Raw genomic sequence first — 16618 nt, forward strand, 5'->3', positions numbered from 1 at the left:
TATAGGTCCATTTATTCTACCAAAAGACTCATTTGTTATTTTAATAAGTTCTACACAAATTAAAATAGAATATGTGACATTGCAGAGCTGTAATTCGTTTTCAGAAATGCAGCGAGTACACAAACTACTCTATCTTCACTCAAGTTCATGAAACTACCCACTTATCTCAATAAAGGAAGTGAACGCACCAAATGCACTGTGACTGGTTAGTTAGTCAATCACTATTAGTAGTGGACAATAAAGTCGGTTTATCCTAGAGGTTCTGAAGCCAAATTCCTCAGACTGCTAGAATGTCTGAGGAAATTAAAGTTATGGTCAATAAAATACACCATCCGCCGTAAAGCTGGCAAGTCAGTCAGCAACACAGAAGTCCTTGACTTCAGAAAAGCCGACTTTCACAAGCTCAAGAGGCTTGTCGGTCAGGCCCTCAGGGACCGTGACCCCAAGAAGATGGGAGATGGGAGTTCAAGAAGAGTGGTTGCTTCTCAAGGAAGCGATCCTCAATGCACAAGCTAAATCTATTCCAACACGGAGGAAAGGCAGCAAGAGGGCACAGCAGCCCTCCTGGCTCTCCAGGGACCTAGCGGACCTCCTGCGGCTAACAAGGAAAGCCTACAAAGGATGGAGGACGGGATTCACTTCCAACAAGGATTATTCTGAGCTGGTCCGGTCCTGCAGGGAGCAAACCAGGAAAGCCAAGGCTGCAACTGAACTCCAACTAGCTTCAAGCATCAAGGACAACAAAAAGTCCTTTTTCAGATATGTGGGGACCCGGAAGAAAAGCAAGGGCAATGTTGGACCCCTGCTAAACCAGATGGGGCAACTGACAACTGACGCCCAGGAAAAAGCCAACCTATTAAATAGGTACTTTGTGTCAGTCTTTCATCAGTCCCATGGGACGCCCATGCCTGCTATGGGACAGGGAGATCCGGGTGAGGGGGATCCCCTACCCTCCGTCAATGCTGACCTCATGAAGGAACACCTTGAGAAGCTGGATACCTTCAAGTCAGCCGGCCCTGACAACCTGCACCTCAGGGTACTCAAGGAGCTGGCGAACATCATAGCCCAGCCCCTGGCACGGATCTTTGAAAACTCCTGGTGCTCTGGTGTAGTGCCCGAAGACTGGAAGAAGGCCAATGTGGTGCCGATCTTCAAGAAAGGGAGGAGAGTGGATCCGGCTAACTACAGGCCCATTAGCCTGACTTCTATCCTGGAGAAGATCTTAGAAAAGTTTATTAAGGAGGCCATCCTTGAGGGACTGGCCCAGGCTAACATTCTAAGGGATAGCCAGCACGGGTTTGTTGCGGGTAGGTCTTGTTTGACCAATCTCATTTCCTTCTATGACCAGGTGACCTATCACCTGGATGAGGGAGAAGAGATTGATGTCATATATCTTGACTTCAAAAAAGCTTTTGATCTCGTATCCCATGATCACCTCTTGGCCAAACTGGCCAGTTGTGGCCTTGGCTCCACCACGGTCCACTGGCTGGGAAACTGGCTCCGTGGTCAGACCCAGAGGGTTGTAATTGATGGCAGTCACTCATCGTGGTGCCCTGTGACCAGTGGGGTCCCTCAAGGCTCTGTCCTGGGACCCATACTGTTCAACATCTTCATTAATGATGTGGACACTGGAGTCAGGAGTGGACAGGCCAAGTTCGCCGATGACACCAAACTTTGGGGCAAAGCATCCACACCAGAAGATAGGCGGGTGACCCAGACTGACCTGGACAAGCTCAGCAAATGGGCAGACGAGAACCTGATGGTGTTTAACACCGAAAAATGCAAGGTTCTCCACCTTGGGAGGAAAAACCTGCAGCACCCTTATAGGCTCGGCAGTGCTACGTTGGATAGCACTACAGAAGAAAGAGACTTGTGGGTCATCATTGACCACAAGATGAACAGGAGCCTGCAATGCGATGCTGTGGCTAGTAAAGCGACCAAAACGCTGGCTTGCATCCATAGATGCTTCTCGAGCAAATTCCGAGACGTCATTCTCCCCTTGTACTCGGCCTTGGTGAGGCCGCAGCTGGAGTACTGCGTCCAGTTTTGGGCTCCACAATTCAAAAAGGATGTGGAGAAGCTTGAGAGAGTCCAGAGGAGAGCCACGCACATGATCAGAGGTCAGGAAAACAGATCTTACAATGACAGGCTGAGAGCCATGGGACTCTTTAGCCTGGAAAAGCGTAGGCTCAGGGGTGATCAGATGGCCACCTATAAGTTTATCGGGGTGACCACCAGGATCTGGGGGAACGTCTGTTCACCAGAGCGCCCCAAGGGATGACAAGGTCGAACGGTCACAAACTCCTGCAAGACCGTTTCAGGCTGGACATGAGGAAGAATTTCTTTACTGTCTGAGCCCCCAAGGTCTGGAACAGCCTGCCAGCGGAGGTGGTTCAAGCACCTACATTGAACAACTTCAAGAGCAAATTGGATGCTTATCTTGCTGGGATCCTATGACCCCAGCTGACTTCCTGCCCTTTGGGGAGGGGGCTGGACTCGATGATCTCCCGAGGTCCCTTCCAGCCCTAATGTCTATGAAATCTATGAAATCTATGAAATAAAAGTTAATGGCATTCGATAGTCTAGCTCTGATACAGGTAGAATAGCTTTAACGTTGCCATGATTCAAAATATTTAAAAAAAACAAGTATGAGTGGGTGGTAACATACATTTGACAAGCTAGCACATACATTATCTGTCCTTTTCCATAAGCAAACAACAGAAGCTAACAGAAAACATATGGCACTTACGAGCAATCTCTTGTCAAGGTTGGCTTTTCTTAAAGCAGAGGTAACTGAATTAGCATCTTTCTCTGCCATCCATGCTTTAAAAAGCTTTACTGCAAAAGATGCTGCAATCCCTATTCAAGAAAAGAAAAAAAAATATGATCAAGAACTCCTGTACACACACTTCAGCAGTTTTGATATGAATTAGTTACAAGTACTTTTTCTTAAACACACTAAGTTGTGTTCTGACACTTTTTACACTGACATTTAGCTATGCTCAAATCACCTTAAAAATCCTGTTCTCCCCATCTGTATTTAACTACTGAAATTTTCCCCATGGGGGGCGGGGAAGGGGGATTTGGTCATTTCCATCTTTCCTACTCCTCCCCCCACCAACCTTGTCAACTTAAGAAAAAATAATTAATTCTGATTAAAGCAAAGCGAGATAGGTTTAAGGACAAATTTACCTGTCTTTCTAAAAACATGAAAGAAAATGAAACAAAAAAACTTGATCGCCATTATATAAATCTTTTACATGGTTTATTTAAAATCATGGAATTACAACATTTTCCCTTTCACAAAACCTGATTCGCACTGAGCATTGCCTATAAGTACTACCACCAGAATCAAAAAGTGCCTTTTAAAGAAGTTCTGAATAATATTTTATCCACAGGCCCTAACGGTAAGGGACAAACCACTTTCCACTGTCAGTGGCAATTGTAGGTACCCAGCACTTCACAGTAGTAATAAGAAACTTGTAGGATAAGGCTCCAAAGTTAAGGTCAACAAACCTACTGCTCTAGAATTAGCTGAAGTCAGTGATTAATTGCAAGCGAAATATTACTTTATACCTTATTGCTGAACAGCTCTTAGCAGTCCCAGTCCATAACACAGTTCCTAGATCTCATATTAATAATTTTGTGAGCCAGTAGAGTATCCAATACCTCATCTTTTTCTCTCTCATTTCAAAATAGCTCAAACCTTTAAAACCTTTAAAAGCTAAATAGGACACAACTAGGAAGTCAATAAGTGAGACTTAGTTATTCTTTGCTAATTTACATATACTTATGTTCTCTGCTCCAGAAAATATAGTTTATTCTCTGCAAAGAAAAAAAAAATCATACACAAACTTTTGTTTTAAGTTTTTGTCTATGTGAGCCGTTATAGATAAACTTTAATCCCAGATGGAAATGAATTATATTTTCTAGATTTCTAGAGTTCCAAATGTGCTGTGTTAGGTTTTCCAACCTAATTTAATAACAACCAAAATATAGGTGTGAACTTGCAGAAATTGCTAAATGGAGTTGTGAATATGAATTCAATTCAGAATCAGACCCAGAAATTTTGCTTTCCTTTCTTTTCTAATTATGTGTAAGGCTCCAAGTTTAAAAGTGAACATGACAAAGTTACACAACTGAAAGGTTAGTATCACTATTCAGCAGTGATAGAGTTGTCTCTAACAGGATTTTAAACTAACAATTCACATCTGTAATTTTTATGTGTAAGAACTTGTAACTACCAAATTATAAATCTACTTCAATTATATGCAGTTTATTAAACTGCTTAGTTCCAAGCCATGCACTGTCTCTGATATTTTAGTACCCTCATGATGAAAACATTCCTTTTTTGTTACTATGATGATTGTTACTATAGTACTTGAATGCATGACAGCACAGATAAACATCAGTGTTTTGCTTTAAATAGATCTTTTCTACTAAACTGGTATGATTCCTCACAGCAGTTAGGTAGATTATATAGCCCTTCTTTCTGTGGAACAGATCATAAGAGTGCAAAAGTAAAATAGCTGATCAGCTGCAAAAAACAACAACAACAACAACAAAAAGCAACCAAAAGCCAGGATAACTATGCTATCCAAGCCACAGGAACGTGCAACACAGAATTGGAAGGGATCTTCTGAGCTACCATCAAGTCCAGTTTTCTACAACTGTGTCACAAGTTTATCTTTTAAGCCAATCAAGGTCCATCTTGGGTTCTTTGTCCCTATGACACTTATGGGAAGGCTGTTTCAAAACCTTGCCCTTCCAATGTGTATAAATGTTCTAAATTTCAACCTTAAATTTATTCATAGCCAGTTTATATCCATTTGTTCACCTGTATCCATTGTCATTTATCCTAAATAGCTCTTCTCTCCACAGCACGCTCCTTGATGTATTCAGAAACTGTAACTGCATTTCTCTTTGAGACTCCTTGTGTTCAGCTAAACAAGCCAAATTCTTTTAGCTCCCTCTCAGAAGACAGACTCAGTTTTCCCAGTCATCTTGGTAACCACCCCCATCTGCTTTCTTTCCATTTTTAAATCGTTTCAGTTCTGGAACTTAGGCGAGCAAGACCTCATTCAATATTCCACATGATATCTTGCCGATGCCTTGCAGAATGGCTTTGGCATGCCCCTCTCTACTAGAAATGCCTCATCTATTACATGCTAGAACTGCATTTGTTTTATTCCCCACAGCTGCATTACATTGGTGGTTCGTAGTAATTTTATGATAAACTAACACACCTCAGCCTTCCTCCTGTCATTTCCAACTGATGAGCAAGACTTCATATTCTCTTCCTATTAGGCCTCCTGCGCACGACCCTGTGTTTTGTACTATGACCTTTCATCCCACTTTAATTACCCTAGTCCACAAGATCATCCACTTATTCCTATGATGTTATTCCTATGATGTTATAGCATAAGGCTTGATGCTCCTGCTATTTAGAGAAAGCAAGCAGCATGAGAAGCATCCTGCAGGTGTGGCAGGAACTAATGAGAGATCCGACCCAACCAGAAGGAAGCTGGGCTTGAAGTACACCCAAGCTAGTGAGGCAATCTAGCTCTGAGAGCCATGGAGACAGTTGCTCCTGGGAAATAGAGTTGCAGCAGGACTTTCTGGTAACATCCAAGCTGGGGTAAACAAATCTTGAGACATAAAGAAGGGACTAAGGGGAGGGGGATATCCCAACAGGCCTGGGAACACATGGTAGAGGGCTTGGTGTCCAGAGGGAGAGCTGAATCCAGGAGGGGCAAGTGTCAGCAGGGCCAGGGAGCCCATAGCTCAGGAGGGGCAAGAACTGGAGCTGGGACCCTGAAGTCCAGGAACGGTGCCTATCAGCAGAGCCCAGGAGGCTGTAGCCTGAGGGAACAAGGGAGAGAAAATGAGAATCATCCGAGGCATTGATGTAGGTACTGGGGAAGATGGAGCCCACGTAATTAGTCTGTAAGGCAGAGAGTAGAGACACCTGAGCCCAGGAGTGTTGAGATCAGGCTTAGGTAGCCCTGGGGCAGCCACTCTTTTACTATAAGATAATGACGTTAAGGTGTGGCAGGCAAGAACAGGCAAGATTACCTAAGGAGAGAGCAGGTTGACACAGGCTGACGGGGCTCCAGGGACAGGACGGCCATAAACACGGTTACAGATGGTCTGATCAACATCCATATTGGTGAGGTCTTCCAACTGTACTTTATCCATAAATCTTCTTAGCAGACCTTTTGTGCTTGGTCATTACATGAAAATACTAAAGGAAGAGTAGTCCCACAACTAATCCTTGATGAACTTTATTTCTTCACTCTTCACTTAGTAAGTTCACTCAAACTGGTTAATTCTCCTTTCAGCATGCTCCATTTCCATCTGCTCTTTAGCTCACCGGTGGGCAAAATATGGCACAGAAGCCTAGTCTAGCCCACCAGCCGATTGGATCTGGCCCACAGGCAGGCTCCCACTAATTAATTATATCTGGCTGCATTCTGCCTGGGGCTGAGTCCTGCTGGAAGCAGAGCGCACTGTGCTCCCATCCTCTCCCGCCAGCAGGCACAGCTCCTGAGCAGGGCTCCTGCTGCTGCCACTGCCTAGGGAAGTGCTGGGTTCCCTCAGCCTCCAGCAACTTCTCCTGTCCCTGCTACAGTGCTCCAGCCAGCAAGCAGGAAGGGAAAGCTGCAGGACTGAGGGGAACAGGATGGGCTTGGCCTGCAGCTCACTCTGGTCCTGCTTGTGCTGGGCAGATGAGCATGTGGGGGGAAGCATGGAGGAGCTTGACTGCTCACAAAGCCCTGCCACGTAGGCAGGGACAGACAGGAGGGGAGGAATAGCAGCAGGAGCCAGCATGCACTTGATGCAGACCTGCCAAACAGGCAGGTGAGAGAGAAGTAACAGCAGCAGAAGCCAGCGCAGGCTCGGCTGCAGCCCTGCTGGGCAGGTTTGGAATAGAGACTAAGAGAGCAGGTGATACCAGGCTCAGCCCCCTGAAACCCTCCCCTCTCACAGGGGCTCCTCTTGCTGCAGGCAGCAGCAGCTGCTTTCCTGCCCTTTGAAGCACTGCTGCAAGCCAGGCAGTCAGCACTGATCCCCTTCCCCCACCTGTGGAGGGGCTAGGCTCAGCCACATCACAAAGAGCAGGCAGGAGGGAAGCCCCCACACATGCACACCCAACCCACCCACACCTCACACATGCACTCACAACCCCTCATATACCCTGCCCCCCTCTATACCCACACACACACAATGCTGTCCCACACACCCTACCATACACATCCCACACATACACCCACACCATAACCACACCCCAATACACCCCCCACTCCCTTACACACATCCCACACATATACCCACACCCTGCATGCACATCCCTACACCTCCCCACATATGCACCCATACCCCCACCCCTCATCATACCCACACACACATCCAAGTCCCACACACCCCACACCCCAACCATAAATCCATGTATGTACCCCAAACACACCCCACCTGCACCATACCTACACACACGCACACAGAAGTCCCACACACCCCACTCCTGAACCACACTCACACTCCCCTCTTAACCTTTTTTCTTAAAAGAAAAAAAAGACAAACACACTCTTGCATTCAGCAAGGGAAATAAAAAGCTGTCTGACGAACTTAGCACAGTGGCTCTCAACCTTCTTAGACTCAAGGCACCCCTTGGAGAATGCCAGTTCTTCGTTTTCACTCTTTTTGACTATAGAAAAAACAGAGCAGTTCTGTTGCAAAGAACTCAGAAAGAGTTCTGTGCATTTCTATATGAAATCTTTGGGCTTTATCTTGTGAATCATGTTTGCAAACCAAACAGTGCTAACTTCGTGTGGCACTCCACAGCACCATGAAAAGATCAAGGCACCACAGGGTGCCAGGGCACTCAGGTTAGTAAAGAAAAAATCCAAGATCTAGCACTAACCTTTGGTAAACCCATATGGCATTTTATTTCATTTTCCATTTACTTCCATTCCAATTATTCTTTCCTTCAAAATATGTTTTAAATTGTACATACTATTTAAGTTAGATTAATGGGTCTTTAATTACCTGCAGCACCCTTCAGCACTGGCACAGATAATTTTTTTGGCAAATATTAGACAAGAACCAAATAATTCTATCAAAAAATTCACGCACAGGAAATATGGTTTCACAGTGCAAATTCATTTGCTCTGAAGTTACAAGTGCAAACATTGTCTCTAAATATTAATTTGATGTTTAACTAACCTGGTTTAAGTTAAAAAAAAAAAAAGTCCTAAGCTTAAGTTCTCAGTTGCCTCCTGTGCTGTTGTAACTAAACCAGGCTGTCATTTTAAAAGAACAGTACAGGTCATTACCCTAAAACATGGATTAGAGCTTTTGTTTGGATTTCCTTCTAGTTTTATTCATACTGTGAAAGCTGTGGGTGATGACAGAGCAAGACCTGCAGCTGTGGCATTTAGAAAACAAATTTAATGATTGTTAGCATGCAGCAAATGAAAATGTGGTCTACTAAGAACTTGTATATACAGTTAAAGGCGCCACAGTGAACACAGAATCTTAAAAGTTTTTTTTTAAAAAAACAGTATTACATTACCAAGAAAGGCTTGGGTTGGGAGTGGAGGTGGAGTCCATATTTTCAGTGAAAGAAACTTTTAAGAAAAGCATTTGGAAAGCTGCCAAGTCTTTAAAGCAGGAAAAATATTTCAATACACCATAAAATTGCCCTGAACAATTGCCCTGATTCTGGAGCACATACCATCAGTATGGACTATATTGTACGTGCACACTGCTCCTCACTGTCCTGTCCCCTCCCTTCCCCACTTGACTGCCAACTCTTGCACACCAACTAGTTTCCCTGTATGTTGCCAGAACCACTGCAACCTCTTGTCCACAGCTGACTACAGCGTGCCTAGCCAGGGCCTGTGGCAGGGAGGTGGCTGCATAGAGTGCTGCTTTTATGTATCTGGGGACTGGGGAAAGACTGCCATCCATGGAAGGAGACAGACTAGCTCTATAAAAGCAGCAGAGAGCTGTACCCTAAGCACCCAGTCCCAAGGCACACAAAAGCAAACATCCAGGCAGCCCTTCATCTTCAACCAGGCACCCTTCACACCCCTAAAACATCCTGAGATGCACCAGACCCTGGTATTTGCAGCAATTGAAGTAAACTGATTAATGGCTTGGGGGTGGAGGTGGAGTGCTCTATAAAAGCTATGAAAACTCCAGCAGCTCTAGAGTACACATGGTGCACACTCCTAGTCAAGGAACCACCAAAAGGTTTTCTGTAAAGTGCAGGAGCTGGTCTTTACTGAACTTAATGTTAGTGAGAAGGGGGAGCAGAGCAGAAAACTGCCACTGGGCTGGGTACTCACTGCCACCCTTCAGTGGTGGTTTGAGAGCACTGCTATACCTGAAAGGTGATGGTTCTACTTAGGACCCCTAGCCATGAACGTGGGAATGCCACTGACTTTTGTCACTGGTTTCAGGTATCCCTTCTTGGAATGGTTCAAGTGTTACGTCTGTCTGCACTCTAAGCGTGTTACCTTCTGTTGTACTGTTTCCAGGATGCCAAAGTTTAAAATACACTACTATTATGAAAGCTAAGATCAAAAAGGCAGTAAAGGAACAAAAAAGTTACCTTCTTTGACTATGTTGTCAGTGAAAAGACTTGTTAAAATAGTGGCAGGAAGTGTTCCATTGGCTAGCAGGATCCCAGTGAGCATTGCCAACTTTGTCTGCTCTGTTTCAGAAAAGGCTTTAAGGAACAGCAGCAGCTGTGGATCAGACAAGACAACATACAGTTACCACACAAAACTGCAATGAATAGTAAAGAACATAAAGGGCCTCATTACTAGCTCTTTATTTCTCAAAAAGTCCTACCAAAGTCAAGAGCAATACTTGTGGATTTGAAGTGCTTTTCTCCATGCTTACAGCAGAATGACAAAATTTACTTTCATACTCTGTGACACTTCTTCCACAGATTGTCTCACTCATGAAAATGAAATCAGAGTTAGGCATTACTCTATATCACTAGAGGAAACAGGACCGACCTCTTCATATTTATAATTAAGGGTAATTTCATTATGGGTCTGATCCAGAGCCCTTTAAAGTCAATGGCAGCCTTTTTCTTTGATGATAATAGTCTAAAAGGGGGGCAACAGTCTTCCCATTAATGTATTCAACATGCTTTGGATCAGGCCCTATGGTTGCAGTTTTTTTGATTCAACAAAAATATCAAGCATGCAAAAACCACAGGGATAAGATAGCTTCCAGTTTTCCATTTTGTGCTAGAAGTACAGAATATAAAATTACAACAGATGCTTCTATTGGCTTAATTTTAAAATGATGCTTTGAGTTAAACAATACTAATATCTTGATAAACTGAAAGAGGGACATTCAGGTACACAAGCTGCTGTTGAGACCTTATGATTCCCATTCCTAATTACAGGAAAGCAGCAATTAGTTTAAGAAGAAAATACAAGCCTCCCTGCTGTCTATAGCATCATATGATTTGGTGTGTTCAGGGAAAATAAGAAAAAACACAGAACAAACATGAACCTCTTAGGATTTCTAGGAAACTAATATTTATAAGTAGCTAGCTTCAGAAGTGTCACTACAAAAAAAAATCTTTTCCTTTATCTGAAGTTCAAAACCTACATGGATATTAAATCTGTTTTCAGTTTCCTTTAACATCCACACATATCAAGATTCAACCCCTTCAGCCCTCCCACCAAAAAAATCCTGTAAGGGTTAAAATACATTATCTCTCATCCCTACATGGACTAGAATGATACAAATTTTCCCCAGCAACAAAAAAAACATATATTTTTTTAAAGCCAGGATTTTTGGGGGAAGGAAAAGGGATGGCTAAAATGAGTTTCTCTTCCTTGTGAGGAAATCGTAAGTTCCTGCAGAGGGATACAGATGCAAAATCATGGAGTTCATCATACACACTGTGTCAGTATTGAGCTATAAAGAACCAAGAACGTTTTTGTACTTGCATCTTTTCACTTTACCTCCAGCTATTAGATTCTACTGCTAATGATTCTGCTTCCATCCTGCCCCACCCCGCCCCCTTGCATGTGAGCAGTACGTATCATCACTAAAACACTAAGCCAGCGTGAGCCGCTATCTAGACTCCTCACTGTTGTCTCTCCAGATCAAAGGCATTGCCACTTACATACTGGGAACTGCCTCTCTATGGTGACAGAATACCTAAACTGTTTCCTTTCGGATGACAATAAAACTTAAACTGAAGACATCCAAGAAGTTTCTTGTTAAATGATCTTGAGTTTTACAGTGTTCACAAAAGTTACATCCTCTTTGAATTTGTGACTTGAAATAAACAAGATTTTTTTCTCTCTCTAGGCTTTAAGCTATTGACTGAATCATTTTGGACTGTACAAACCAAGAAAGTCATCTCTCTTTTTAACAGATTGCTGCCAACTATTTAAAACATCCAATTTTAGTTTAAAAGAATTTAAAAAATTGAAGGCACAAGGGCCTGAAGGTGTAACTTTGTTCCTTCTGCCAAACTGTGACATAGAAACAAAAAAAGTAAGAGAGACAGATGAGTGGAAGATCATTCATAAATGCAATAATGAGAAAAACCTGGATATGCTATTTAGCAAAAACTGCATATACCTGGTAAAATAATGGCATGGGTCAAAGCTCACAGCCAGATTTACAGTGGAGGCTGAAAACATTATATGTGTGTGTGTGTGTATACATATGTATTCAGAGTCCTTGAACTTTTTATATATAGATATATATATAGTGGATATTTAAATCTAAAGTCAATGAAAAGTATTTGATTCATGGCCTGATTAAATGTTTCCTTATTCTAACCTTCCCCACCTGAAATGTGATCTACAGAAAGAAAACATACCATATTTTCTCTCATCTAACATGCCTGTGAATATAATATGCAACTTGTTTTTGAAAGGCAGAATAAAGAAAAAATATTTTCCAAACTTTTGGCTGCAGAGAGCAGGGACAGAGCCTAATCTTCAGCTGAATTGTTCTCCCTTTCCTGCTGAACTAAAACACTAGCCACAGTTGAAGAAGGGTCTTCATGGATGCATTTATGGTTCTGAAAAGAGCTGTGAAAAAGAAGAGACCAGGAGCCCTAGCAGATAGTAGGGCCACACTAATTGTTTGATTAGTGGAACATCAAGACCATTAAAAAGGAGAGACTATTGTTAACACTTCTGGAGTGAAGAACAATGGGTCATTAAGTCAACTAACTTAGTTGCCTGAATAGTTATACGAGAGCTGCTGCCAAATGAGCAGAAATCATAGTAAAGCAGTTCCATCTTGGGCAGACAATCAGCTTTCCTACTTAATGCACGCACCTGAATTTTGAGGGTCCGATGCATAAAGAATGCAAAAAAAATAAGAACAAGGACTGCCATTTACTGGGTCAGACCATAGGTCCAAGTTGGTCGGTACATATACCTGACCAGGAAGGTGTTTCTGGTCAGAAGGGCCCCTGGGGCCTGCAGGGCCATTTTCCTGTCTTTGCTCCTTTCACGGCTCCAGGAAGAATTTCCCTGAGCAGAGTCCCTCAACTTGTTCGAGGGCCAGTGGGCACTCTCCAACATACTCTGCTCAGTGTCCTCCTTTGGAGCACTTGTTTTAAACCTGCAACCTCACTCCCATCCCTGTTTTTCTCTTCAGTTGTCCACAAACTCAGTTGATGCATACCCAGTAGCCTCCTCTAACAACATGGGGGAAGGCAGTTAACCATTGTTCTGTGGGCATTAAGCCCAATGCATCAAACAAGCCTGTGTCACATGATAGTAAAGTGTTGAAAGAGAAGGTGAACTGGATATGACCAGGGTTTTTTTACACTGTTCCTCCCTTACTTGCTGTCTCCTGGATTCAAGGTCCAGGAAGTTCTGATTCAGAGGCCAGACCCTAACTCCCATAATCAATAGCTACTAATGCCCCTTTCCTCCAAGAATTTGTCCAATCCCTTTGTGAACAGGCTAAACAGTGAGCTTCTATAGCATCTTGTGGTAATGACTTCCATACTTTAATTATACACAGGGTGCATCTACACATACGCTTTAATGTGCATTAGCTTATTTTAACATGCATGAAAGCATCATAAAAAACCTGTGCACTTTCACTAATGCGCCTTTTTCTAGTACCTCACAATGGAGGTTCTAAATTGAATGTGCATTAGCAAAACTGCATTAATGAACACATAGGTGCCCCCACTGTGTAAAAGAACTAGCTGTTAATTTTAAACTTACAGACTACTAGTTTCATTTTATGACCCCTAGTTTTTGTTTTGAAAGAGATGGTAAATAAATCCCTATTTACTTTATCTTCATTATTATGTCCCCCCACTCAAGCATTTTTTTCTTTAGCTTCTCCTCATATGGAACTCCTCCAGACCATTAATTATCCTTGTATTACCTTTCTCTGTATCTTCCCCAGTCTGCCTATAACCTTTCTGAGGTGTAGGGACCAAAACTGGCACACTATTCATATGTGAATGCATAACAGACTTATACAGGGGCATAGTGATACTTTGTTTGTTTACACTTCTCTTAATAATTCCTCACGTGTTGTTTATCTTTTTGGTGGCTGCTGAACACCGAGCTGATGTTTTTAGCAAACTGTCCACAATGACATTCAAATCTCTTTCCTCTGTGGTAACAGCTAAACGTAGAGTCTATCACAGTGTAGGTATAATCTGGGTTATTTTTGCTCATATGCATCACATTGCACTTATCTACACTGAGTTTCATTTAGCCATTTAGCTTCCTATTTGCTCAATAGTGCCAGATCCTTCTGTAGTTTCTCACAGTTGGCCTTGGTCATTGCCATTTAGAAGAATTGTGTCCTCCACCATTTTGGCCATCTCGCTACTCACCGTTTTCCAGATCATTTATGAATATGTTAAGCAGCACTGGTTTCAACAAAAATCCCTGGGGACCCCTCTGTTTGCTTCATTTTATCTTGAAAACTGACCATTGATACTCATTCTGTTCTCTGTCTTTAAAAAAAACAATGTGTAATCCACAAATTGACCTTCCCTGTAATCCCAAGACTACCTAACTTTGTTAAAAGCCTCTGATGGGGAAACCTGTTTAAATCTAAGGGTTTTCAGAAATCCAGATTGCACTGTCAGATGAATCACTCTGATCCACCTGCTTATTGACAGCCTCAGGAAAAAAAAAAGAAAACTGTAGTAGGTTGGCTACACATGATTTCCCTTTGAAAGAACACCATGTTGATTCCTCCCCAGCAACTCATGTTCATCCATGTGTCAACAATTCATTCATTTATTTCTTTTATTATTGCTTCTAATTTTCCAAGAACAGAAGTTACTAACTGGTGTATAGTTCCTTGGCTCCCCTCTGTAGCCTTTTATAATTTGGGAGTCATATTGGTAACCCTGCAGTCCTCTGGTAATAAGGCTGTTTTCAGCGATAAGTTGCATACTACACAAGAGTTTGACAATTTCTGATCTGACATGGTATCAATATATGGTAACTCAGAATGTTACTCTGTGAACTGTGTACTGAAACTGCCAACAAAGCTATTAGCAGAAAAATACTGCTTTATTTCTTACCAAACAGGTATTTGCTTTCTTGTTACAATTCCTATCCCTTCCTTCATGTATGACTGGTGCCTCCTGAGACTTGGGGGTGGGAGGGCACCACGGCAGCGAGTGGTGAGTGGGCACCACCTACAGCCACCAGCATTCATGGCAACGAGCAGGGACCACCATCAGATGTCACCAGCTGTGTCAGCAGCGGGGGGGAGGGGCAACGGCAACTGCCTACAGAAGCTGCTAGAGGCCAATCTTGTGGGGGTGGGCACATGCCCCTCCCCGTGCCCATCCTATGCATCACCTATGCCTTCCTTCGCCATTTTATCAAATAAACAAAGGAAAATTTTAAAAACTGCTAGAAAACCACCAGTGTCCTTCATTTTACCAATTTAGTATCCTGACCAGCTTACATCTGAAATGTAATGTGATCCATTAAAGGCTCTAAGGACAAATTCAGTAGAAGTTGAGTTGTACCCATTAGTGTTATATTTGGATTCAAGCCATTTTCAAAGCCATGGCAAGAGATCTACACTCCTGAAACACTGGAATAAAAGAAAAAGGGAACAAAAGTTCTTTAATTATCAGATCTTAATAATATATGGTTATTATTCAGGAATACTTTTGCACTTATATAAGGAAAACAGGAGACTTGAGTATATATGCTCTTGTTCTTAATAGGGAAAACAACCCAGTGTATTAAAAAACCACAACATCTATCACCTGAATTCAAGAACCCTATAAACTGAGTGTCTTCATGTCTTTAAAAGTTACTGCACACACTGAACCTCCTCACATTTTCTCAGATATACTTCTCCCACCAGGATTTTTGGAATTGGTTCCAGTGAAAACTTTCTTGAAGTTTATTTCAGTACAGTATCTTTATACCAGGAGCTTCATTTTCCTATCTGACAGTCAATGGTTACCACACTAGTGGCACTATAATACCTATATTAAAAAAAAGACAAACATCTATAGAGAAGCAAATCTATTACATACAGATTAATTAAAAAAGGTATTATTAGACAATTCTCTTTCAACTGCAATCCAATTAGAATTTAGTGGGGAAAATTAATTAGCCCATTTAGCCATCAAAACATGAAAATGCTCCTTTTAAAGCTGCTGCTGTAGATTTTTGTTGCCAGTTACATGAAGAGATCTTCCTTCACCATCTTTGATACAAATCTCTCTAGGACTCCTTATTAGATTCGCATGGCCATCCACAATTTGAGAATAACTTTGAACCTCCTGCTGAGTACTAAGTTGTTTTTTTATCTGCTGTTAGATAGATACAGTAATATCAGTGTGCATTACAAATATAGACTGGATCCAGATCTCAAAGTAAAATGCTAGCCTCTGGCTCCAATACTGTATTCCTAGCACTCCCACTTATTTCAGTGGGAGTTTTGAGTGTATAATGAGCATAAGATCAAGTCTAATATGCTACATTTGAAAATTATTTTTAACCCTTAAAGCAATTCTGTACAGAGAAAAATACCATTTTTATTTACAATGTGTGTATCATTTAAAGTTGTATAATACCACTTCATCTCTGAATCACATCATTTGGATGCAAAGGCAAAGGGGTTAAGACAAAGCTGCCACCTATATAGAAAGTATAGTTTTTCCTTGACAATATCATTGCTTGAGGGGGGTTGTTGCTTTAAAATTCATGACATTGTTTTCAGGATATCTGGAAAAGTTGCTGGATTGTCAGCACTGTAAAAATCACTTTTTATATCCACAGTAAAGAACAGCAAGCTCCCCACAATATTCTATGATTATAACACTACTCTCTTCTGAATATATACATAAAGTCTTTATCGCCTAACCCAGGAGTGGATCCATGGGATGCAGTGGTGAGGTCACACTGCCTGTGTGCTACGAGAGCAGAAAGCTCACTCAGCTCTCTATCTTATCAACACAGCCCCTGGCTGGAGGCCCCCAGGCCAATTTTCTTACAGCTCCAGAAACTGGGGCGGGGGGGCAGGGTAGGGAGGTAACTTCTTCCCACCACTAATCACAGGAAAACTGGAGCTAAGCCCTGCTACCACTCATCCTCTATTCTCTTGC

The 16618-nt window shown here is 42.3% G+C and overlaps 1 protein-coding gene across 5 annotated transcripts in view; it reads right to left on the bottom strand.

Moving 5' to 3' along the window:
- Positions 1-16618, bottom strand: part of BZW2 (basic leucine zipper and W2 domains 2) — an 86264-nt gene that overhangs the window by 18437 nt on the left and 51209 nt on the right. For all 5 annotated transcript variants that reach the window (XM_090046851.1, XM_090046849.1, XM_090046848.1 and 2 more), the window contains 2 exons: positions 9617-9752; positions 2750-2859 (listed from right to left, as the gene is read on the bottom strand). In XM_090046851.1, the coding sequence (XP_089902977.1) occupies positions 2750-2859; positions 9617-9752 (246 nt within the window). The remainder of the gene's footprint in view (positions 1-2749; positions 2860-9616; positions 9753-16618) is intronic.

Source organism: Crocodylus siamensis, chromosome 5 (genome assembly GCF_052110815.1).
Source record: "Crocodylus siamensis isolate JL-2025a chromosome 5, ASM5211081v1, whole genome shotgun sequence".
NCBI classification, from domain to species: Eukaryota; Metazoa; Chordata; order Crocodylia; family Crocodylidae; genus Crocodylus; species Crocodylus siamensis.